Source organism: Solea solea, chromosome 17, assembly GCF_958295425.1.
Source record: "Solea solea chromosome 17, fSolSol10.1, whole genome shotgun sequence".
NCBI lineage: Eukaryota > Metazoa > Chordata > Actinopteri > Pleuronectiformes > Soleidae > Solea > Solea solea.
This window is the reverse complement of record NC_081150.1, coordinates 22,627,031-22,652,869: the sequence shown is the minus strand read 5'-3', so window position 1 is coordinate 22,652,869 and position 25,839 is coordinate 22,627,031. Positions and strand designations below refer to the sequence as shown.

Genomic DNA, 25,839 nt, shown 5'->3' with positions numbered 1-25,839 from the left:
AAACGGAACACCCAAACTCTCTCCTGCTCATAAATGGTGATTTCAACCATGCCTCGCTTTCCCCCTTTTCCCCACGTTCACACAGTACGTGAAGTGCCACACCCGGGAGAACAAGATGCTGGACCTCTTATATGCAAATATAAAGGGTGCGTACACCTCCGCCCCCCAACCTCCACTCGGCCGCTCTGATCACAACCTGATACGTCTGCGACCTGAATACACACCCGTGGTGAGGAGGCAGCCCACACAGAAAAAAACTGTAATGATGTGGAATGAAGAAGCCAAAGAGAGGTTGAGAGACTGCTTCGAGACAACAATGTGGGAGACTTTCTCTGATGGTGATAACATCGACGGCTTCAATGACTGTTTCACAGATTACATCAAATTCTGTGAGGAGAACGTGGCACCAACCCGCAGGGTGCGGTGCTTTGCCAACACCAAGCCATGGGTGACCCCTCAACTTCAAGTCCTGCTGAACAAGAAGAAGAGGGTGTTTGCTTCAGGCAGCAGAGAGGAGCTGAAAGAAGTCCAGCGGGAGCTCAAGCAGGCGATCAGGAAGGCTAAGGAAACTGGAGGAGCAGATGGGGCAGAGCAGGACAAGGGATGTGTGGAGAGGTGTGGATGACGCCGTCATCTACCTGCAGCACCGGGCGCTGACTCACCTGGAGGTCGCCGGGAGTGCTGTGAGAGTCCTGTTCTTTGACTTCTCCAGCGCTTTCAACACCATCTGACCGGCGCTGCTGCGGAGGAAGATGGAGGACGTAGGAGTGGGGACGCAGCTGGCTGCATGGACCACCGACTACCTCATCAACAGGCCACAGTATGTGAGGCTGCAGGACTGCAGGTCTGAGGTGGCCATCTGCAGTATCGGGGCGCCTCAGGGGACGGTTCTCTCACCCTTCCTCTTCTCCCTCTACACCTCAGACTACACCTACAACTCCAGCAGCTGTCACCTCCAGAAGTTCTCCGATGACTCAGCCATTGTTGGCTGCGTGTCTGAGGGGGACGAGCTGGAGTACAGGTCGGTCATCAAGGACTTCATGGACTGGTGTGAGAGCAACTTCTTGTGCTTGAACACCGGAAAGACGAGAGAGATGGTGATCGACTTCCGGAAAAAGACCCCACCACACCCACCGGTGAGCATCCAGGGCTCGGACATTGAGCTGGTGGATAACTTTAAGTACCTGGGTGTTCACCTCAATAATAAACTGAACTGGACCACTCACATCGACGCCCTGTACAAAAAGGGTCAAAGTCGCCTCCACCTCCTGAGGAGACTGAGGTCCTTCGGAGTGTGCAGACCTCTACTCGACTTTTTACGACTCTGTGGTGGCCTCTGCCATCCACTATGCTGTGGTTTGCTATGGAGCGGGCAGCACGGACCGGGACAGAAAGAAACTGAACAGGCTGGTCAGGAGGGCCGGCTCTGTCCTGGGCCGCTCGCTGGAATCGGTGGAGGAGGTGGGACAGAGAAGGACGTTAGACAGACTGTCCTCCATCATGGAGAACACACTCCACCCACTGCACCTGACTGTGGAGGGGCTTGGCAGCTCCTTCAGCGGCAGGCTCCGGCACCCTCAGTGTAGGACGGAGCGCTACCGAAAGTCCTTCATCCCCACTGCTGTTCGGATATTTAACTCCTCGTCGTAAATGTCCACTCACTTACCCCTGATACTTACTCTATATTAGAGTGTAATTTTATCTTTTTTACTATTTATTTTTGTAATTGTCTTACTATTGTATTGTATTTTTTTTTTTTTTTTTTTTTTTTTAATTTTATTTATTTTATTTTTTTTATTTTTTTTTTTTATTCTATTTTTATTCTATTCTCATTTCTTAACTGAGCTGTTGTGAATGTGTCTTTCCCCCCTGGGGGAGGAATAAAGTCATTCAATCTTCAATGACTTCATAGCGCCTCCTCAAAGTGGGCGGAGTCATCACAGCAAGCCTGCGTGATACTATGGTGACGTAGTGTTCTATGGGAGACTAGTAAAGGATTGTCTCCTTAATGAGCCTGTTTAGTTCTACTCCATGTTATGTGGAGAACATTTGTGTTTGTGGTTAAAGGAGGTTTTTGCTCCATCACAGATTATTGCTCCATTTTAAGGCACAATAAAAATCAACGGTCAACTACTGTCTCTGCTGTTTGGCTGTTAGATGAGATGTATTCTTGACATCTGTGACGGAGCGACTCGTAACTAATGAGCACACACACTCGCTAGTAGAGCGCAAAGACGCACACACACACACACGCCGCCACACACACGCTGATAGAGCGCACAGACAGACGCATACAAACAGAGCCGGATTAAATAAATGGACTATACTAGGCAGACTGTATTTCTTGGGGCCCCCTCCATCGATGTTATTTATGAATTGAAATCTGAAACTTACCAAAGTTACTAATAAAAGTTAATTCACATTTTACATAGCGTAGTCTTTGGTTACGAGTTGGTTCTTTGTATGCCAAAATAAGTCATGTGTCGTATATTAAACAGTCTATCAGACTATTTTTTGATTTTTATTACCGTATTTATACGTTACTACAAGGCTCTATTAAATGCTATTAAATGATCCTTATCTTATCCATTGCCAGTGTCATTGTTAAGGCAGTAGTACCAGTAAATCACCAATTGTCAGCATTGCTATGTAAACAGAGCAAATAAGATAAATGTTGTAAGCTATTGCATTTTGCAGAAAATCTTAATTAAATGTGTTGATTAAATTGAATAGTTTTAAAAGTAGTCAAATATACAAAGACCAATAAAGTTTGCAGTAAGAGAAACTGTGCTGTCGTGGTAAAGAGGTTTATTTTCATGGACAAGCATCACCTCTCTTCCATTTTCTGGTATTCAGCTCCTGGTCTGGACTGTTCAGTAGTTTTCTCCACTGGTCTGGATGTTTCTCTGGATGGTGAACTGTGCAGTGTTGTTTTTGGAAGCCATTCTAGATTTAGTCTTAGTTTTAGTCTTTTGGACATAAACGTTTATTAGTTTTAGTCACGTTTCAGTCATTTCTATATGTTATAATTTTAGTCCAATTTTAGTCGACGAAAACTCAAAAAAGTATTGGAGATTACAGTTGGGCAGAAACCTTTAATCTCCATATTTCAACTTTTCAACAGTTTTTTCCATGAATTGATGCCGACTTCATCATGTCACACATAAGTTTGACATGAAATTTCCTCCGCCAGTGGTGCGCCGCAACCGACTCTAGATCGGCTTGGAAGGGCTCGGGGCGAAGGTGGTTTACAGCAAAACCCCGCCCGGACCTCACCACGGACATGTGCACTCACTGCGGCTTCTCCAGCCCGCCTGCCCCCAGCGCGATCGGAGCAGACTGTCCTCAGAACGCCATGACAGCGTCGCTTCTTCAGGACGAGGAGCGTAAATCGCCTTGAAACGCAGACCATGTCATTTTTAGGTTTTGATTGTCCCTCTGTCTGGGCTCCCTGCCAATCGGGCCCTAGGCACTTGCCTAGTTTGCCTTTGCGTAAATCCGGCTCTGCACAACTGCTTTGCCAGTTTCCAGCAACATTTGTAGACCGTCAAGGGTGTACAATTATATATATATATATGTATATATATATATATATATATATATATATATATATATATATACATATATATATATATACACACACTCACACATCCTATATCCTCCCAATCAACCTTGTAGTCTTAAGAAACTGCAGTAATATTTTGTAGCACTCACTCTGGTTCTTGCTCAATACCTCCACCAACTCCCATTCCTCATCAATGTCTCTCAGCTTTCTAATCATCACTTCTCTCTCCCTTTGATATTTCTTAGTGTAGTGACTTGTTCTTCAAATAAAACAACAAAACGAACCTAAGCTACTTGAGGGGGCTGCTGTACTGGTACTCGTAGTAGTTGACGCGTCGTATTCCGGGTCCAATAAATTAATTACACACATTAGCGTCGTATGCAATCACCAACATTTATTAATCCAAACGGACGGAGGTGGCGGCGGTCAAAAAACTTTGGGCTTCCCCAGTCAACAGCACACCTGCCGAGTAATTACCTGTTGCTCTATTTAACACCTTCCTGCACAGTGCAGAGCGCCACCTACTGTGGCCTTCAAGTAGGTATGGCTCTAACACACCGGCCCCTAATTGTAAATGGCAACAGACATTACAATTCCCTTCAAATTAAATTACAGAGCCATAACACCAGTAATACACACAAATTGTACCAAACAATGCCCAATATTTGTACACATAACCTGGTTTCACTCAGAGGTCACCATAAATGTCAACATTAACAACTTGCAGCTTCCTGTAATAGGCATAGCTTAGTGACGGGTCTTTCCAAGCCATCCCACCCATAACGTCTGCGACAGAGCTCTTGCAGCATAACCTTTGCTGGCAGTGTCACTGGTGCAAGAAACCCCAAGGGATCATAAACTGAACAGATTATAGACAACAATCCTCTTCTGCTCTGTGCTTGCTCTTTCACCATCATTTTGAATTTGAACGTGTCCGACTCCACACACCACTGTAATCCAAGGGCTCTCTCGACTGGAAGCTCATCTCTATCCAGATCCAGTTCTTTCCAGTCTTTAGCTCTATGCTCCTCTTCAATGGTTTGCAGCACTGTCCGGCTGTTACTGATCCACTTTGTCAAAGTAAAGCCTCCCTTTAGGCAGAGGTCCCTAAGAGCTTTAACCATCACAACGGCCTCCTCCTCTGAGGGCAAGCTCTTCAAACAGTCGTCAACATAAAAATTTTGCCTGACTGTTTTTACAACCTCTGATGGGAAGTGAGCATGATTGTCTTGTGCTGTCCTCCTGAGTGCAAAACTGGCACAACTTGGAGATGAGACTGCGCCAAACAAATGAACTGTCATCTGATATTCCACAATCTCCTGGCTCACTTTACCATCAGGCCACCATAGGAAGCGAAGAAAGTCCTTGTCCTCTTCAGCCACTTTAACCTGGTAGAACATAGACTGAATGTCTCCCATGAACGCTACTGGCTCCTGTCTGAATCTGGCAAGGACACCTAGCAGTGAACTGGTCAGGTTTGGGCCTTGAAAGCTGGCTGTTGAGTGAGGCACCTTTAAACTCAGCTGAACAGTCAAACACAACACGCAAGGTACCCTTTCTGGGATGACGCACACCATGATGGGGAATATACCAAACCTTTCCATTTTCTCCATCCAGTTGATGTTGAGGCACTTTCTCTGCATAGCCTTTCCTTATAACATCAGTGAAGGAACTGGTGTATTCCTTATGAAACAGTTCATCTTTTCTGAACTTAACCTTCAATCCTAGCAGCCTTTGCTTGACCATGCTAAGATTATTGGGAAGAGTGAGCTGCTCTTTCCTAAAGGGCAAGTTCATACTGTAATGACCATCCTGAAGCTGTGCTGACTCATCCATAATCCTTAAGAATCTGATGTCTTCCCTTGACTTCGCCTTTTCCTCTGTACTTCTTTCATTGAAGTCATGATTGTATTGGTTGTTCAACATCACCTCCAGCTTACACACAGAAATCCTATTGACAGCTGCCACTGAGAACCCTGTTTTAAGTTTGCTGTTCTCTCCGTCTCGAAGGGGACAATTAACTACCCAACCAAGTACAGTTCTTACTGCATACGGGCCATTCCCTTGGCTGTTGACAACTTCCCAGGGTTCCAATACCTTTGGGACGTTGGTACCAATCAACATGTCAACATTGGCGTGTATGCAGGGGATCTGAACTTCAGAGAGGTAAGACCACTGTGACAGCTCTTCCTGTGAGATAATGTCGTTGGAGGTCGCAGGCATTTTTCTTTGAGTGAGAACTTCTGGAAGACTGTAAAAGTCGTTACTGTCAAGACCAGCCACTTCCAAACCATTCAAAACATAAGTGGAAACAACCTTTTCTTGTCCCATGGTGCGTAAAAGGAAACTGGTTCTTCTACCGTCGATGTTCAACTTTCGCATAAGATGCTCTGAACAGAATGTGGCTGTACTGCCGGGATCCAGGAACGCATAGGTTTGTATTATTTGGTCTCCCCTAATGGATTTAACCTGGATTGGCAGAATGGACAAAATGCAACCCTCCTTTCCGGCCCCTGTATGACCACAAGTTTCTGAAGAGGGTGGTTTGACAGGTCCTGTTTCTTTAGAGTGTTCACTTTCTGTTCTGGTTCTCAGCCTTTCAGAAATATGAAGCACCGTAGGATGATTCTGACCACACTCTTTGCAAGTTAGACGCCTGTCGCAATCCTTGCTCATGTGTCCACTACATAGGCAGCCAAAACCCATCCTTTTTTCCTTCAGAAAGATAATTTTGTCTCGATGCTTCTTCCTTTTCAGCTTTGGACACTCCTCCAACGTGTGAGACTGGGCGCAACAGACACATGCATTTTTACACCTTTCCATTGAGTCCTGCCTCTGTGGGATTGAACATGAACCTTTGGTTGTGTCAACAGTAACTGTAGTGGCAAAGCTATCACCTCTGACTCTGCTGAAGTTGGACTGAGACCTGAACTTGTTAACACTCTTGGATGCAGGTAAACCACTTGTCGTGTCCTGAATGTCCCCAAAGAGTGGATCCAAGATGATCTTAACTTGACGTTCGATGAATGAGACAAGATCTTTAAAGCAAGCTCTGCGATTGTACCTCTCCAAGATGTCATGTGCTTTTGTCCTCCATTTTTCTCTGAATTTAAATGGCAATTTTGTCATGATTGCTCTCATATTGGTTGGCATGTCTAGTTCTTGCATATAGTGAAGCTCCTCCATCACGTTGCAACAACCACGCAAAAACAGAGAAAAGGCTTGTAGCGATTTCACATCCTCTGATTTCACTGTAGGCCAAGCCAGAGCCTTCCTTATGTAAGCTGCAGCAATCCCGTATTCATTTCCAAAGTGTTCATGTAGAAGCTCTTTGACCAATTGATAACCTCTGCCAGGAATCATGTGCTGACAGCTCCTCACCAATTCTCTGGGTTGACCTTTTGTAAACTGCTCCAAAAAATACAGACAATCAGTTTCTTTAGCTTTTGATTCCACTCCATGCTCAAAAGCTCTGATGAAGTTTCTGTACTGGAGAGGATCACCGTCGAATACTGGAATGTCTCGAGATGGTAAGGACAGTAAGCATTGTTGTTGAACAAGAGCTGCTGTTATTTCATTCTGCTTATGCATTATGGTGCATAGATCATGTGGATGCGGTTGCTCAACTGATGCAGGCTGCTCCTTATTTATTGGTAAATAAAGAGTTTGATGATGTGCCATATTGTGTTGTTCCATATGTTCCTGTTGTTTTCCTGTGTGTCTCCTGTCCTGATCCAAAGATGCACTGCTGCCCTTTTTCCACAGTGTGTGTGTTCCATGCTCTTGAATCCTTATGACATACTGGGAAATTGGTTTGTGGCATTGCACTCCATGTCCAGGTTTCATACGACTTTGCTGTGGGGTTGAGCCCTTTGGAAGTTGTTTTTTGTTCCATTTCCCTTTGTAGATATGAATTCATTCCATTTGATGATGCGTGGGATTTGCTTGAACATTCTGAAGCAGTTTGTAAAACTGCTAGTTTTGCTGTGGATGCTGCAATGTCAGCATCAAGCTCCAGTTGCTCTCTTTTCATTCTCAGCTCTGCTTCTTGCTTCTCCAGAGCATGTTTTTCCTTTAAAACCGCAGCTCGAGCAAGAAGTGCAGCCTTTTCTGCCTCTGCTTTAATGCGGGCAGATGCTGTTGTTTGACCACTTTTGCTGCTTTTACCACTACATGTGCTTATTCGCTGAGAATGTTTACTGGCAACATTTGATATACTGTCATCAGGATGAACATCATCAACCACATCAACAGCATTTTCAATGTTTCTCAACCATTGTTTAACATCATCAATGAAACCATTTTCAATAAACATTTTTGCAGCAAACCATGTATTTTGTTTCCCACTTTCTTCAGTGGGCATTAAAGGCACCAAAGAATGATGAGCATTTTTTGCTTCTTCACACAAACCAATAATTTTTTCCAGTGCACCTTTTACCTCTGTAACACTGTTTTTATGCATATACTCTTCAGTTACCTTTCTCATATTTTTTACCTTGCTTAATCGATCTTTTCTTACATTTTGAAACTTTTCCAACTTTTCAACAAAAGCCTTATGTGTTAGTTTAACAACTCTTTTACCTATACCCAACTGTGCTTCATTTGAATTTCCCACTTCAATAGAAGGAGCGACAGCAGCCGATTCTGCGACCGGCTCATCAGATTTATCGTTCATAATGTCCTCCTTTTGTTATAATGTGAAAATCCAAGCGATGAGAAAAGTTCAGTCTTAAGACGCGATCATCATTGCTTTTAGCAACCAATGCATTGGGATTACGCTCGCAAAATAGTGTGCACACTTTTATTTATTTATTTTATTATGGCCATGAAACCGGTAGCGCTACTCCTCATACCTTGATGCCTGCGGTGGGCGCCGTAAGATGGTCCGGCGGCAGCACTACCTCGTCAGATGAATCAGCTGATGATCGGTGTCACTCCGGGAAACACGGCAGCTGTTGACGTCTTCCATGCGGCTCGGCTGGTTCGGAAACCCGGCGTTGACTCCAGCGTTGGCTCTGCCTCCGTGCGGTGTCCTTTCCGCGACTAACTACGACTTCTAACCGAAGCGCAGTTTTTTGACTTAGTGTAGTGACTTGTTCTTAAAATAAAACAACAAAACGAACCTAAGCCACTTGAGGGGGCTGCTGTACTGGTACTCGTAGTAGTTGACGCATCGTCTTCCGGGTCCAATGAATTAATTACACACATCAGCGTCATATGCAATCACCAACTTTTATTAATCCAAATGGACGGAGGCGGCGGCGGCGGCGGTCAAAAAACTTTGTGCTTCCCCAGTCAGCAGCACACCTGCCGAGTATTTACCTGTTGCTCTATTTAACACCTTCCTGCACAGTGCAGAGCGCCACCTACTGTGGCCTTCAAGTAGGTATGGCTCTAACACTGACATTGTGTAATAACATGATGAATGGACAGTGATCACATCTGTCTGTATTGTGTTTATTCATAAGAAATAATGTGTTGTTTAATCCCGTATGGCCAAATCTGATCCTCCATATTATATTTTCCTCTTTCCTGCTTCTTTCTGTGCGCCTAGCCACTCCCACTTTTCTTTGGATACTGTAAAACCATCTTCCTTTCCTCTCCTCCTCCCATTGTTTTTGCCATCTCTCCTTGAGTTGTTGTTTAATGGTGCTGTTTATTTCTGTTTTGCTTAATTTTTTTGCTAGATCTATATTATTATGTGCTGTTGCTACTTTTGCCACCGTGTCTGCTATTTGGTTCCCTTTAACCCCTGTAATGTGTGCTGGTATCCATAAAGTCCCATCATCTGAATTCTATATAATGTTTGTTGTATTTCTATAATGAGGTCTTGTCTGCTTTCAGAATGGCTGGATTGTAAACTTATGAGTGATGAACTTGAGTCTGAACAGATGATTGTTTTCAGTGGTTGTATTTCTGCTAATAGAATAGCAGTGAGTTCTCCTGTGTGCACGGATACATTATCACTTCATCGTTTCTGTTGTTTAATGTTTGAAATTCTGCTATGAAGACTCCTATTCCTGTTTTTTGATGCATGTGTGTATACTTGTATGATGTATCCATGATAACTGTCTATATAATCTTGTATTACCTGTGGGTTCTGGCTCTGCATATCTTTGTTTTCCTTCTCTAATCATGTGAGATCTATGGTGGCATCTGGAAGAATCCATGGTGCTATTGTCGACAGTGGTACTGTTGGGCTAACACTGTATTGGTCTACTGTAAGCTCTGATGCCGTCTGATTGATTGTCCATCCAAAGCTTTTTTTGTTTCCTTTCTCCTTTTCCCAACATGGTTTTAACGATGATTCTGATTATGACCCTGTAGTCTGGTCCAGTAGTTCAATGAGTTCTGTATCCTTCTTAATTCTAGTGGCATTTCCCCCATTTCTACTTGGAGTGCTGATGTCAGGGTTGTTTTAAAGCTCATGTGCATAACCTTAGTGCCTGATACTGTAGTCTATCCAGTTTTTTGCTGCAGATCCATACACCACACAGCCATAATCTAGCACTGATCTTAGTAACCCATTATATATAGCCCTTAAAGCATTCCTATCTGCTCCCCATTCCCTACCAACTAAACATCTCATTATATTCAATATTTTCTTACATTTGTCCATTCATTTTTGAATATGTAACTTTCTCATCAAACCATATCCCTAATAGTTTAAAGAATTTCACTCTCCAACTCCTGATTGTATAGTTTCAGTTTTACTTATCTTCTATTCTTTTCTTTGTAAATATCATCGTCGTTTTATTCACTGAGAATTGAATCCCCATTTATATGCCCATTCTTCTATTTTCGTAATATCCCCTTGAACTTTTTTTTACAATGAAATCTATGTTTCTTCCCCTCGTCCAAATTGCCCCATCATCTGCAAATAAAGAACATCCAGAATCCTTTTCTATTTCATTCTAAATGTCATTTATCATGATGGAGAACAATAGCGGACTTATTATGCTTCCCTGAGGTGTTCCGTTTTCTACCGCATACTTCCTTGAAAGTTTTTCCCCTACTCTAACCTGTATTGTTCTTCCTCTCAAAAAACCTTAATCCACTGATACATTCTTCCCTTGACAGTTGAATTAAAAGTCCCTCTCCCCACATCATATCATATCATAAAACAGCCACTACACTCTCTTTGTTTATTTGTGCTTTTCTAATGTCATGTTCTAAGCAGATGACTGGGTCCATAGTACATCTTCCTTTCCTAAAGCCACTCTGGTATTTAGTTATATAACCTTTACTTTCTATATAATAAGTTAGTCTTTCATTTATCATTTATCATCGTCAGTCTTGACGGGTTTGACGTGGCTGACGTGGAAGGTGGGGTGGACCCGCATTGACCTTGGTAGTTTGAGCTGGACAGAGACAGGGTTGACCACCTTGGCGATAGGAAATGGACCGACAAACCTGGGAGCGAGCTTCTTGGACTCCACCCGAAGAGGCAGGTTCTTGGTTGACAACCACACTCTTTGGCCGCTGTGATAGTGTGGGGCAGGGGTCCTCTTGCGATCCGCGGCAGCCTTGTAGGATTTGGACTGCCGAAGGAGGTTCTGGCGGGCCCGCTCCCAGGTTCTCTTGCAGCGTCTCACCAAGGCCAATGCGGAGGGCACAGAGGACTCAGAGTCTGTGGAGGGGAAGAGAGATGGTTGGTAGCCGTGAACAATGTGGAATGGGGACAGACCAGTTGATGAACAGGGGAGTGAGTTGTGTGCCATCTCCACCCAAACCAGTTTTTGGGACCAGGTTTCAGGGTCCTGGGAGGCGGTGATGCGGAGGCCCGTCTCCACCTCCTGGTTTAGGCGCTCCGATTGGCCGTTGGTCTGTGGGTGGAAGCCTGATGAGAGGCTGGCTGTGGCCCCAAGAAGACTGCAGAACTCCTTCCAGAAATGTGAGATAAATTGGGGTCCTCTGTCTGAAACAATGTCCAAAGGGAAACCATGTATCCTAAAAATGTTATTCAACATGACCTCCGCCGTTTCTTTGGCGGAGGAGAGCTTCTGCAGGGGAATAAAGTGAACCATTTTCGAGAATCTGTCCACCACCGTCAAAACCACAGTGTTACCATAGGAAGGTGGGAGTCCTGTGACGAAGTCCAGGGGCGTTGAGGGATTGGCACGGGCCTGAGTTCTCCTGACGGTCTCTGATGAGAAGCTTTGTTAGTTGCACAAACAGAGCAGGCATTGACATAATCAGTGACATCAGAGACCATCTTAGGCCACCAAAAACGTTGCTGTATTACAAACAAGGTTTTCTTTATACCCGGATGACAGACAGTCTTGTTTGTGTGGGCCCAATGGATCACTTCCCCCCTGAGAGCCTGGACCACAAAAAGCTTGTCCGCAGGGCAATCAGGAGGAACAGTGACACCATTGGCTGCCGCCTTAACCTCACCCTCTATCTCCCATGAAAGAACTGATATGAAGCATGTCTTGGGTTCAGGATTAATTTGGTCACAGGTGAATATACGGGACAGGGAGTCAGGCTTGATATTTTTGGAACCTGGTCGGTATGAGAGGGTAAAGTTAAAGCGGCTGAAGAAAATTGCCCATCTAGCTTGCCTTGCATTTAGCCTCTTAGCTGATTTGAGGTACTCCAGATTAATATGATCGGTCCAGACCTGAAATGGCTGGGAGGCTCCCTCCAGCCAGTGTCTCCACTCCTCCAGGGCCACCTTAACTGCCAGCAGCTCGCGGTCACCAATATCATAGTTTTGTTCAGCAGAAGTGAGTTTCTTGGACAAGAAGGCACAAGGGTGTAGTTTACCATCTTTGGAGCAAAATTGGGAGAGGATCGCTCCAACACCAACGTCTGAGGCGTCTACCTCTACCACGAACTGCTGGCTGGGGTCCGGGAGGATGAGGACAGGGGCGGAGGTGAAGCTCCTCTTAAGGCTCTTAAATGCAGTTTCGCACTCATGGCTCCAGACAAATGGTCTGTGTGGAGAGGAAAGTTTGTGCAGGGGTGAGGCAATGGTGCTGTAGTTACGAATACATTTTCTATAAAAATTTGCAAACCCCAGAAACCTCTGAACCTCTTTACGTGAAGTGGGAGTGGCCCAATCCGCCACTGCCGTAACCTTCTCAGGGTCCATCCTGACCTCCCCCTCGGCAAGCACGAACCCAAGGAACGAGACCGAGGGCTTGTGGAACTCACACTTCTCTGCTTTCACGAACAGCTGGTTCTGGAGTAACCGCTGAAGCACAGCGCGGACATGGCGGGTGTGAGTCTCCTCATCGGGGGAAAGATCAGGATGTCATCTAGGTACACAAAGACAAAAACATTAAGCATATCGCGAAGGACATCATTAACCAAGTTCTGAAATACCGCTGGTGCATTTGTTAAACCAAAAGGCATAACCAGATACTCATAGTGTCCGGTGGGAGTGTTGAAAGCGGTCTTCCACTCGTCCCCCTCTTTGATCCTGACAAGATGGTAGGCATCACGTAGGTCTAGTTTAGTGAAGATCTTTGCCCCCTCCAACAGTTCAAAGGCTGTGGAGATGAGGGAGAGGGGGTACCTGTTCTTGATGGTGATAGCATTGAGACCCCGATAGTCTATGCAGGGCCGGAGGGTCTTATCCTTCTTCTCCACAAAGAAAAATCCAGCTCCAGCAGGGGAAGAAGAGGGACGGATGAGACCGGTGGCTAGGGAATCCCTAACGTAGTCCTCCATGGCTCTGCACTCTGGGGCTGAAAGGGAATATAATTTGCCCCTGGGGGGGTGCTGCCTGGTAGCAAGTCTATGGTACAATCGTAAGGACGATGAGGTGGCAGGGAGGTGGCTTTCGCCTTGCAGAAAACCTGCGGGAGTGGGAAGTAGGAAGTGAGCTGTGGGGTTTGGGCAGGCAGGTGTTGGCACATTTTGGCCCCCAGCAGGTTACCCTTCCACTAGCCCAGTCAAAATTTGGGTTATGGGTGACAAGCCACGGGAGCCCTAAAATAACCTGATGAGCCATTGAGTCTAAGACATGAAAGCTTAGCTTTTCAGTGTGAGAGTCTGGAAAAACCAATGTCACAGACTGGGTGAGGTGGGTAATATTACCCAGAGGGCTGCCATCAACGGCTCTCACTTCGAGGGGGCGTGGGACCGCGAACACTCTCAGTCCGAGTTTCCTGGCGAGAGAAGAGTTCATAATGCTATGTCTGCACCAGAGTCTATGAAAACAGGCACGAGCATAGAGCCAGAAATAATTTTTACCTGTGACTGGTGCTGGGCAGGACTGTTTATCACCAGTCCTCGACTCACCGTGAGAGGTCTTTTGGGCAGTGCCCCGCCCCCCTTGATGTGGCAGGCACTCACCACATGACCCAGTTGGCCACAGTAGTAGCATCTTCCGTCTTTTTGTCGACGTAGACGCTCCTCTGCGGAGAGATGAGCGCGTCCCAGTTGCATAGGCTCCTGAGGAGGAAGAGGAGAGGAAGGCGGGCTGGTTGTTGGGCGTTCGTAGCTTGGCCGATCCTCAGGGCTGCTCCTCCATCCCCGGTGAGGCGATGAACGAGCCCGAAGACATCCCCGCTCCTGGTCCAGCTCGGTGAGACGCTTGTCGATCTTAACCACCAGCGCGATGAGGGAATCCAAATCTTCCGGAAGGTCGAATGCGTCAGACAGGGCGACAGGGTTCCACTCGCTCTCGGCGGCGAGGGTGCGGAAGTCTATGGCATAGTCCGTTACCTTGAGCCTTCCTTGCCGTAGCTTGAGCAGCGATCTAGCAGCTTCTCTGCCTGGCGCAGTGTGTTGGAAAATCTGCTCGAGAGCCCGTGTGAACCTGACGAGTGAAGAGCAGGCTGTTGAACGTCGGCTCCATTCGGCAGTAGCCCACGCCTCTGCACGTCCCGTGAGGTGGGAGATTATGAAGGCCACCTTAGACCGGTCTAACGGAAAAGCCGATGGCTTTAGTTCAAAGTGCAGCTCACACTGCGTCAGGAATGGTCTCACGTCTCCTGAATCCCCGGAGAAGCGCTCTGGACGGGAGAGCTGCAGGCATGACGGCGCAGTGCTGGCAGGGGGCTGCGCATCCACGTGTCGACCCGGGGGAGAGGCTCGGTCCGACGTCGCTTCAGCAGGCGCCTCTCGTGGTAGGTGAGAGAGTAGTTCATGAAACTGTGAGCCCAAAGATGTCATCATTGAGTCCTGGCGAGCTGCCAGTTCTCTCAGCGTGGCGCACAAGGACGTGAGCTGCTCCTGCTGTTGAGCCAGCTCTTGCCCCTGTGCGCAAAGGGCTTGGCGAAACGAATCTGAATCTGCTGAGTCCATGTCTGGCCAGTTCGTTCTGTCATGAACTATGGCTGAGCAGAACAAGGGACTCAAAGGCAGGACTCAGAACACGAATCAGTCAGTAACAGAGTTTATAGCCAGGCAGAGGTTCGGTACACGGGAGGTCAAAGAGATCAGGCAGAGGTACAAAAACGTCAGGCAAAAAGGCAAGGTCAAAAAAGGCAGGCAAGGTTCAAAAACACGAGAAGACAAGACTATGGCTGTGAAAAAGAGTGCTGGGACGTGAGCTATAAACTACAACGAACTGGCGACGAGACAGGACACAGAGGGGAATATAAGCAGTGCTGATTAGGGAGTGATAGGATGCAGGTGGGGTAGACACAATCAGGGATCAGGTGCACGCCAACAAGGAAGGGGGCGGGGTAGACAGGAACCTGAAACAGAGACAAGGGTGAGTGATTTCCAAAATAAAACAGGAAGACAAGACATGGAACATGAAGGGAGAAACAAAACAAGATACTTAACGGAGGTGACAGAGCATGACACTATGTGGACATTTCCCACGCTCCCAGACTTTATTATATAGTTCTAATCATTTCCTTTTTGATGGCTCACTAAGATTATTAATCATTATATAACACATTTGATCTTTACCTGGTGCTGACTGGAGATCTGTTTAATTCTGTCATTGTAAAAGCCTTGTTTAATAAATCATTTATAATCTTTAATCTTTATTTTCTGCTATTGTATTTTGTCTCCCTCTTTTCCCTTCTTCACAAATATTGTCTGAGCTGTGTACTTTAACAAAGGTCTTTGCTCGCATTTCTGCTTTCTCTTCATTCGTAGTTGCTGTTATTTCCCCTTCAGTTAAAACTGGATATCCGTATTCTGCTTTAATCCCATTCATTCTTTTTATCAGTGTGCATTTGGACTATCTGGGTATCTCATAGGACTACTGGAATTAAGCTAAGTATCACTTCTGTAGGTCTTTCTTATTTGGTTGCTATTTCAATAATTGCTATTGTATGTAGCTGGTTGCTTGACTTTTGTGACTTTTGACTTGTCTGTTTAATTAAGGTGAAAGTTTTGTAAAGATATTTTGTCTGCTAGGTCAAAGAGAAAGTTGTTATTGTTGCTGCTTTGACCTAGTTTCTATTGAGCCATCACCATCACCAGGTGAGAAGTTTCACTGGCAAAGGGGAGTGGCCAACACAGCTGAGTAAGATTTAAACCAGACCCAAACCAGCATTTGTCAGTGTGCATTTGGACTATCTGGGTATCTCATAGGACTACTGGAATTAAGCTAAGTATCACTTCTGTAGGTCTTTCTTATTTGGTTGCTATTTCAATAATTGCTATTGTATGTAGCTGGTTGCTTGACTTTTGTGACTTTTGACTTGTCTGTTTAATTAAGGTGAAAGTTTTGTAAAGATATTTTGTCTGCTAGGTCAAAGAGAAAGTTGTTATTGTTGCTGCTTTGACCTAGTTTCTATTGAGCCATCACCATCACCAGGTGAGAAGTTTCACTGGCAAAGGGGAGTGGCCAACACAGCTGTAACTAATCAGCACCTAATCAGGTGTCTTTGAAAAAGCAGCACTGACTTTGAAGCGGCAGCTTCAGCGGCAGACTCTTCAGACGAAGACTCAGGAAGACAAAGACAAAGGAGTCTAAACCGGAGTCTCAGGAAGACTCAGGAAGACAAAGACAAAGGAGTCTAAACCGGAGTCTAACAAGGAGGCTAACGAGGCTAAGTACCTGTCTGCAAGTGTTTTCGACCTTTCACATATGTGCCTTTTTCCCATTCCTGTTCATGTCTCTTCTCATAGATACTACAAACCTCACAATCACTCACAGCATCACCGTAACCTGTCCTCACTTATCTATCCCACCCGCTCCACACACATCCAACACCTTGTCGCAGGGGGCCTGTGGAACTGCCAGTCAGCTACCCGCAAGACTGAGTTCATTTCCGGCTTTGCTACTGAGCAATGCCTGGACTTCCTTGCTCTCACTGAGACTTGGATAACACCCTCCAACACAGCCACCCCTGCAGCTCTCTCCTCCGCCCACTCCTTCTCCCACACACCCAGATCCACTGGAAGAGGTGGTGGGACAGGTCTGCTCATCAACCCCAACTGGACTTTCACTCTTTACCCACTGCCACACTTCTCTTCACAGTCGTTTGAATTTCATGCTGTAACTGTAACTCACCCAGTCAAACTAATCATTATTGTCATCTACCGTCCACCAGGCCCATTGGGACACTTCTTGGAGGAACTAGATGTCCTCCTCTCAAATGTCCCAGAAAATGGCCCACCACTTGCTCTTCTTGGTGACTTCAACATCCAGTCAGAGAAGTCATCCGATCTACTATTTCTACTTTTGTCTCTTTCTCTCTCACTTGCTCCTTCTCCACCAACTCACAAAGCTGGCAACCACCTTGACCTCATCTTCACCAGAAACTGCTCCACCTCCGACCTCACGGTAACTCCACTTCATGTCTCTGATCATTTCTTCATTTCCTACTCTCTCCCACTCTCCCAATCTGATGATCTCATCTCATCAGATACTGCACTTGTCCGTCGCAACATTCGCTCTCTCTCTCCCTCCTCTTCTATCAGCACTTCCTTCAGCTGACTCCTTCTCCCTCATGCATCCCAACTCTGCCACAGACACATTCCTCTGTACTCTGTCCTCCTCTCTTGACTCTCTCTGTCCTCTTACTTCACGGCGGGTTCGTAAGTCCTCCCCAGCCCCGTGGTTGTCGGACTCAGTGCGTACTGAGAGAGCCACGATACGGACAGCAGAAAGGAAATGGAGGAAATCAAAACTCCCTGACGACCTGCTTTCCTATCACCCTCACTGCCTCTATCTCTGCAGCCAAACAATCTTTCTATCAGACTAAAATTCAATCCTCTTTCTCTAACCCCAAAAAACTTTTCTCGATCTTCTCTAACCTCCTTGATCACCCCACCCCCCCTCCTCCCTCCTCCCTTCTACCAATTCACTTTGTCAACTACTTCACAAAGAAAGTAGATGACATTCGCTCTTCTTTCTCAACCCCACCTCCTGATATCACCTCTCTACCAGGTCTTTGATCTTAATCTTAAAGCAGGTCACTCGACCGAAACTGCACTCCTTGCTGTCACTGAGCAACTCCACACTGCCAGGGCTGCCTCTCTCTCCTCTGTGCTCATCCTCTTGGACCTTTCTGCAGCGTTTGACACAGTTAACCACCAGATCCTTATTTCCTCCCTTCAAGAACTAGGTGTCTCAGGATCTGCACTTACCCTACTCTCGTCCTATCTTCAAAACCGAACATACAGAGTAACCTGGAGAGGATCTGTGTCGGAACCCTGTCCTCTAGCTACTGGGGTCCCTCAGGGTTCTGTCTTGGGCCCTCTCCTCTTCTCTCTATACACCAACTCTCTTGGTTCTGTTATTCTCTCTCATGGTTTTTCCTATCACAGCTACGCCGACGACACCCAACTCATCCTCTCTTTTCCCAGCTCCGACACAAATGTAGCAGAACGGATCTCCGCTTGTCTGACCGACATCTCTCAGTGGATGTCTGACCATCACCTGAAACTCAATCTCAACAAGACTGAGTTTCTTTTTCTCCCAGGAAAGGGCTCTCCCACCACAGACCTAACCATCACCCTCGACAACTCTGTGGTAGCTCCGTCTCATACCGCAAGGAACCTGGGTGTGACACTTGATGACCATCTCTCCCTCACTGCCAACATTGCTGCAACAGCTCGATCTTGCAGATACATGTTGTACAACATCAGAAGGATACGGCCTCTTCTAACCCAGAAGGCGGCACAGGTTCTGGTCCAGGCTCTTGTCATCTCACGCTTGGATTACTGCAACTCCCTCCTGGCTGGTCTCCCTGCGTGTGCCATACGACCCCTGCAACTCATCCAGAATGCAGCAGCTCGACTGGTCTTCAACTTACCAAAATTCTCCCACACTACACCTCTCCTCCGCTCCCTTCACTGGCTTCCTGTAGCTGCTCGCATCCGCTTCAAGACTCTAGTGCTTGCGTTCCATGCTACAAACGGATCCGGTCCAGCCTACATCCAGGACATGATCAAAACCTACACCCCAGCCCGCCCACTTCGCTCTGCATCGACAAACGGCTCGCTGCCCCCTCACTGAGAGGATCGCAGAGGCATTTACAGAACTCGAGACTGTTCACTGTCCTCGCTCCCAAATGGTGGAACGAGCTCCCCATCGACATCCGGACAGCGGAAAGCCTCCACATCTTCCGCCGCCGACTAAAAACACATTTCTTCCGACTCTACCTCGACTAAGACGATAATGACGACGACAAAAAAAAAAAAAAAAAAAAAAAAAAAAATATATATATATATATATATATATATCGCACTTATGACTAGCACTTCATAGTTTGATTTACTTGAAGCTCTTACTTACTTCTAGCTCTTATTTGTACCCAAATGTTTAAATGCACTTATTTTAAGTCGCTTTGGATAAAAGCGTCTGCTAAATGACATGTAATGTAATGTAATGTAATATTATCATTGTCCACATTTGATCGATTCTTGTTTCCAATTGAGTTACAAAATAATCTCCAATGTTCTTTCTTTCTTTGCATTTTTTATGGCTCTTCTCACAGTTGCTTGCATCCTTTTATAATCAATAATATTTTGAAAGTTATGGTTTTTTTTAAAAGTCTTATTTCTCTCTTTAATAACTTTATCACATTCCTCTGACCACCAAGGTACAATTATATAAATGAAATTGCATAAGTTCATAGTGGTTATCAATGAAAACTGTGAGCAGTTCAGTCTTGTGTGTCACTCGAAAAATCAGACTCCCATCGAGAGGGCTGGCCTCTATAGACTGAGATAATTGTTCTGTCTTTAGCTTGAGTCTCATGGCAAAATCCCAGTCCATGAGACTTTCATCAGCCCCCGAGTCAATGAGAGTCTCCAAACTAAGTGTGGTGTTGTGATGCCTCACCTTAGTCTGGGTTAAAACTCGAGGAGGGAATTCCATGGAGGAGAAACGTCTCCCCAGTACCCCTGTCGACTGGCGAGCCTATTCCTTTTGCTGGACACGCTGCTAGCAGATGTCCTTGCTGTCCGCAATAGAAGCACCTGCCTTCCTGCAGGCGACGACGGCGCTCCTCTGTGGACAGTTTGGTTTGCCCCAACTGCATGGGCTCCTCCACCTCCTTGGAGGGCCTCTCCCTCTGGGTAATGGGTGATGGAGCACATGAGGGGCTCCGCAAACCGGGTGTAGTGACAGCAACGCGACCCTGATGACGACCAGCTGTAGAGGCCATTGGACTTTGTTGTTGCTCCTGTAAGCGGTTGTCTCTTCTTATGGCCAGAGTTATTACCGAGTCCAGATCAGAAGGCAAATCCAGGGGCACTAACAGGTCTTGAATTTGATCTGAAAGTCAATCAAGATCAAGATCAATGAAGCTCCAGCATCCGCCGGAGATCGTGTGGTCGTAGTGTCTGAGGAAAAGGGATCCCTTGTGAGATGAGCAAGGACATGATGTACTTGGTTTGCCAGGAGGTTAACTTGGGTTGTTATAGAGGCTTTGAACTCCTCCTGACATCCCCTTCACACCACTGTGCAGAGAGGCCATGTGCTCCTCCTGCTGAGTCAGGCGGGTGTTCTCGGAGCGAACTGCCGCTTTCAGTTCTGAGTCGGCTGGGTTCATCCTGGCCAGTTCGTAATGTCACGACCGAACAAGGACTTGAACCCAATAGCACGACCCAAGACAACTTCCAAAGGTATCCCAATTTATTGCACAAAGTATCAAACAATAATCCCTCTCAAAGGAGGAATAGTAACAACAGAAAATCACTCGATCGAGGAATCACTAGATAAGCAAAAAGGCAAAAATAACAAATTAAAATCACTCACTGGGAGGAGACAAAAGGTTTGGGCAAAGTGCCAAATCAAAATCACTCTTCACAAGGAAAAACTCTGAAGGCTCAAAAAGGCAAGACAAAGTAGCAACTAAGAAATACAAAACCTCACAAACAATTTACGTGGCATGGATTGGCATGGGTTCTCTGGCATGACAAACAAGACGAACTGGCACAGGGCAGAGGGAAGCACAGGCTATATAAACTCAAGGTAATGGGGAACAGATGGAAAATCAGGGCGGGGAAGATAATCAGACTGGCGGGAAACCCAAAGGGGAAGGGCAAGTTATCTGAAACAAGAGGAAAGAGAGATGTCAAAGTAAAACAGGAAGTCATGAGACAACAGATACAAGGCAAAACTAAACATAACTTAACACAACTTCCTAGATATGACACATGACACATATCTCCTTCACATCTTTCTTTGACCTTGTGACCTGTTCCATCCAGCTCAAGAAAAGGTAGTTTGGAAAGAATGTATGTTATATTTCTTTGGACTAATCCGATTCAACCATTCTTACCAACACAACAACTCAGCCCTGGATTTATTAAAGGCTTTGTTAATTCACTCACGATACTGACCACCAGGATTTGTCCTGACTCTGCCAATGTCCAGTTAGGACCTCGGTGTATAAAAATCACTGTTCGGATTGACGTCAGTGACACAAAGTGACCACACGAGGCAGCAGAGGCCCAGCAGCTCCTGTGTCCCCATGAGCTAAAATCACTGATTTTCTCTGTGGGCTTTGGTGTGGGAGAGTGAGTGCTTTACAAAATTTCAGTTTCCTCTCAACAAGAAAACCCCAGCTGGAAATAAACTAAGCTAACGTGGATTTTATGAGGGAATCATTTCAAATGGTGGCTCCAGAAAGCAAATCGTACAATTTTATCAGCATCATTCGTCATTTCCTGTTTTATTTTTGTCACTCACACTCACATTCATTCACTTCCTGAGTTTTCCCGCCAATGAAGTCACCTGCTCCTCGGTCTTGATGAGTTGCACCTGTGCGTGTGTGAGCGCGCGCGTGAGTGTGTGTGCGTGTGTGTGTGTGTGCGCGTGTGTGCGTGTGTGTGTGTGTGTGCGTGAGTGTGTGAGTCTGTGTGTGAGTGTGTGTGTGTGTCAGTGTCACACATCTCTAACTCTAGGTATCCTGTATAAACTTAGAACGTGATACAGTTGTTGTGTATCTGCTCCTGGTCTCTACCTCTCCCCCCTTGTCTCTCCCCCTCCTCTCCTCTTTCACCCCAACCGGTCGAGGCAGCTGCTGCACGTCTGTGAGTCTGGTTCTGTCACAGATTTCTCCATGATGTCTTTGTACAGAGCCTTGAGATAATGGATGTTATGATTTGGCGCAGTACAAATAAAATTGAATTGAATTGAACTTGAGTAGGGGCCACACGGTGGTGTAGTGGTTAGCACTCTCGCCTTGCAGCGAGAAGACCCGGGTTCGAGCCCCGGTTGGAACAAGGGCCTTTCTGCATGGAGTTTGCATGTTCTCCCTGTGTGTGCGTGGGTTCTCTCCGGGTACTCCGGCTTCCTCCCACAGTCCAAAAACATGCAATGTGGGGATAGGTAAATTGGACACTCCAAATTGACCATAGGAGTGAGTGTGAGAGTGAATGGTTGTTTGTCTCTATCTGTGTGTGGCCCTGCGATGGACTGGCAAACTGTCCAGGGTGTACCCCGCCTATCGCCCGATGTAGCTGAGATTGGCACAGCACCCCCCGCGACCCTCTGGCAGAGGATAAAGCGGTAGATGATGACTGACTGAACTTGAGTAAAGATTTGCTTTCTGGAGCCACCATTTTAAATGCTTGGCTCAGTACCTGGTGATCAGTACCTGGTCACTTTGTGTCACTGTGGTTTTCATACACCGAGGTCCTATCATACCACATATGAACTCAGTGAAGGAGGCAGCTGTGGATCAACGACTCCTGTGTGCTGTCATGTCAAATGACTCATTTCTCTCTGGAGTTTGGTGCAGAGAGTGAGTGGTTTACAAACTTCAGTTTTCAGTCAGAAAAAGGAGAAATTTAAATAGACCTTTAATTGAGCTCAAACTCGTGTAATGATAAGATAAACAGATATAATGTCAACACACTTCTCACAGGAATGTGTGATCTCAGGGTCTGAGGCGTAATTAACATACTGACGCGCGTCAAACAACACACAATCAAGTTGAAACGTTTCCCTGCAGCGAACACACACACACACACAGACACACACACACACTCACACACACACACACACACTGCTGCCTCCATCACTAAGTTCAAATGTCTTATTTTGTCACTTCAGTGTTTGAAATCCTTTGTTCAGATTGACGTCAGTGACACAAAGTGACCACACGAGGCAGCAGAGGACCAGCAGCTCCTGTGTCCCCGCAGCTAAAATCACTGGTTTTCTCTATGGGCTTTGGTGTGGGAGAGTGAGTGGATGGAGCTGTTAATCTATGACCTAAAAGAGCGTAGACTTAATCTGACATAGATTGTATTAGGTGTCAGTACCTCGTCATCAACACAACAAAGTAGATTAAAGTGATATGATGTGGTTTTTATTGATGTTGAAAATGTCATTCTTCATTAAGCCACAGAAACAGAAACCACAGACACTGATGATGTTTGGAAAGTGCAAAAACCCTCTGAGTGTCATGAGTTTCCTGTCACTGTGGACACGTTCTTCGCTGTCGTTCACAGAGCAGCAGGAGGACAGAGGTCATCCTGAGGTCACGCACACTCAGTTTCACCTGCATCACAGCAGAAACCACAATTCCTCATTCATGGCATAATCTGCTCATGTGTGTTTCATTTTCCATGTGTGTGTGTGTGTGTGCGTAACTCTGAGTGTTGTTCTGCTCACACGCAGCAGGGGGCGCTGTTGTCAGGCAGCATGAAGAGGAGGAGGAGGAGAAGCAGTGCATGCTGGGACAGAAAGGCTCATCAGTGAGAAGATGATGTTCTTCAGACAAAGAGTCAAACTCTTAACATCTTTATTTACTTTGTTTTCTATTGGATTGAAAACCTTGAATTTTATTTTATATTATTTTGACTTCTTTCTTTTTATTTTATATAAAGCATTCATTCATTTTTAATTGATTTTACTTCTTGTATCTTTTAATTTCACTTTCAAACATTCACTTTTTGTTATTTTTATCTCAGTGTGTGTGAACCTGTGTGTTTCAGGCTGGTTCTCAGCAGCAGGGGGCGCTCACAGCACAGGACGGCGGCTCAGTTAATGACAGACATGTTGATTTTTTAAGTCTTTATTTATTGATGGTTTCAACAAAGAATGACTGAGACGAGCTTTGACCTCATCCACCACTGAAGCTGCTGTCTCTTCATGTCCTACAGAGGAGACAGAGACACTGAGGAACCATGACAGACCAGGAACCCAGGATAAACCGGTTCAGTGAATGTGGTCCTGAAGGTGTGGAGGTGGATCAGTGAGTCAGAGGAGACGTTGTAGAAGGACAGAGTCCCAGCAGGACAGTCCACATACACTGATACTCTGTGAGAGACAGAGGACATGATGGGTGTTTGTGTCCCACAGTGACGGACAGAGTTACCATAAACGTCAGAGCAGTTCAGACTCCAGGACTGATCATTACGTCCAAACCAACAGTCAGAACTGTCGCCTTTCCTGTTGATTCCTCTGTAACTCAGTGATATATAAACTATTCCTCTCCACTCGACCTCCCAGTAACAGCGACCAGTCAGACCAGGTCTACACAGCAGCTGAGGACAGGACTTAAATCTGTCTGGATGATCAGGATACGACTGATCTTCTGTCACACGGGTCACTTTCCTGTTGTCGTCAGACAGTTTGAGGTTTCTGCTCATTGTGTTTGTGTCCAGTTCCAGTTCACATGAATCTGATGAAGACAATGAGACACAGCTGCAGTTTATTGATGATCAGCTGATATGTTGTTATTTCTTGTAAATCCATACTTACACTTCCTGACACCAGGTTTTAACCTCTGCTCTCCAGCATGGTCCATCCTGGAGGAAGAAACAGTCTGAATGAGTTTCTGTCCAACATGAGTCCAAACTGTTGTCTTAATGACGCACTCTGGTGGACACAATGATGAACTACAAGGACAGGTGTGTTTCAAAGAGAAGACGGTGGCTGTTTCTCAATACTCAAGTATGCAAGTATGTATGTATTGTTCTGCTGTGCAGCCTCATTAGCGCCACCTACGGTGTTGATAAATGAACATATGAAATACTTTTAATAAATGCATATATATGTTGTAATTATTTTTACATTTTAAATATTTAACTTCATTTATTAATTTATTTCTATTAAAAAATACAATACAAATTATACAATGTGGAAAATAGATATATTACAGCATTGTAGAGTAGTATATATATATATATATATATATATATATGACTTGTACAAATATATATTACTCTACATATCTAATATTTACATATTATATTTAAATACAGATACTAAGACCGTGCGACTTTAATATAAATCTAACATTCAAAGTTAAAATAAAAAAAACATTAACAATATACAAACTTTTAAACTGTCAGGTCAAAACGTTTCCATTAAAAACAAAATAACACGTCAACAACAAATCTATGGATCACACCGAGCATCTAATGACAGCGACGTCTGAGCCAGCGGATCATTTCATCAGGACAGGCCGAGGTCACGCTGCTCTGTGCCGGGCACAGTGAGCGCCGAGCGTCCGCAGAGGCGGAGCTTATCACCTCCGACAAACGTTGCTGCCAAACTATAAATACGTCATATCTTCATACACAAACCACATGTTTGATTTCTAAATGACTCATTCCTCGCCTCAAATGATGTTAAAACTTTGTTCCGGGACAAAGAAAAATATTTATTTCAGATTTCTATTTCTATTATCTGCTGCTATGCTCCGCCGAAATGTAATGTCGTTTTTGTCAGGCTTCCTTCTTCTTATGAACGATAGGTGATGAGTTGATGATGCAGGAAAAGACCCCACTGACACAGGACTTGTACCGAACAAAGGGATTTTATTTAGTCACAAGTCAGGCGTCAGAACCAAGCTCTGCAGCAGCTCGGGAGAATGTGTTCTTGCCGAATCTCCGAACAATTCTGCCTCAGAAAAGCAAAACTAACCTTATATAGATTTTCTAGCATT

The 25,839-nt window shown here is 45.4% G+C and overlaps 2 protein-coding genes across 2 annotated transcripts in view; one reads left to right on the top strand and one right to left on the bottom strand.

Moving 5' to 3' along the window:
• Nucleotides 1–25,839, top strand: part of LOC131443506 (NLR family CARD domain-containing protein 3-like) — a 158,394-nt gene that overhangs the window by 53,411 nt on the left and 79,144 nt on the right. The gene's annotated exons all lie outside the window — the stretch shown is intronic.
• On the bottom strand, nucleotides 23,981–24,849 carry LOC131443432 (stonustoxin subunit beta-like). The gene is made up of 2 exons (XM_058613065.1): nucleotides 24,651–24,849; nucleotides 23,981–24,570 (listed from the first exon to the last, which is right to left on the bottom strand). Exons 1-2 carry the CDS (start codon nucleotides 24,694–24,696, stop codon nucleotides 24,044–24,046), a joined length of 573 nt encoding a protein of 190 aa, XP_058469048.1. The 5' UTR covers nucleotides 24,697–24,849; the 3' UTR covers nucleotides 23,981–24,043.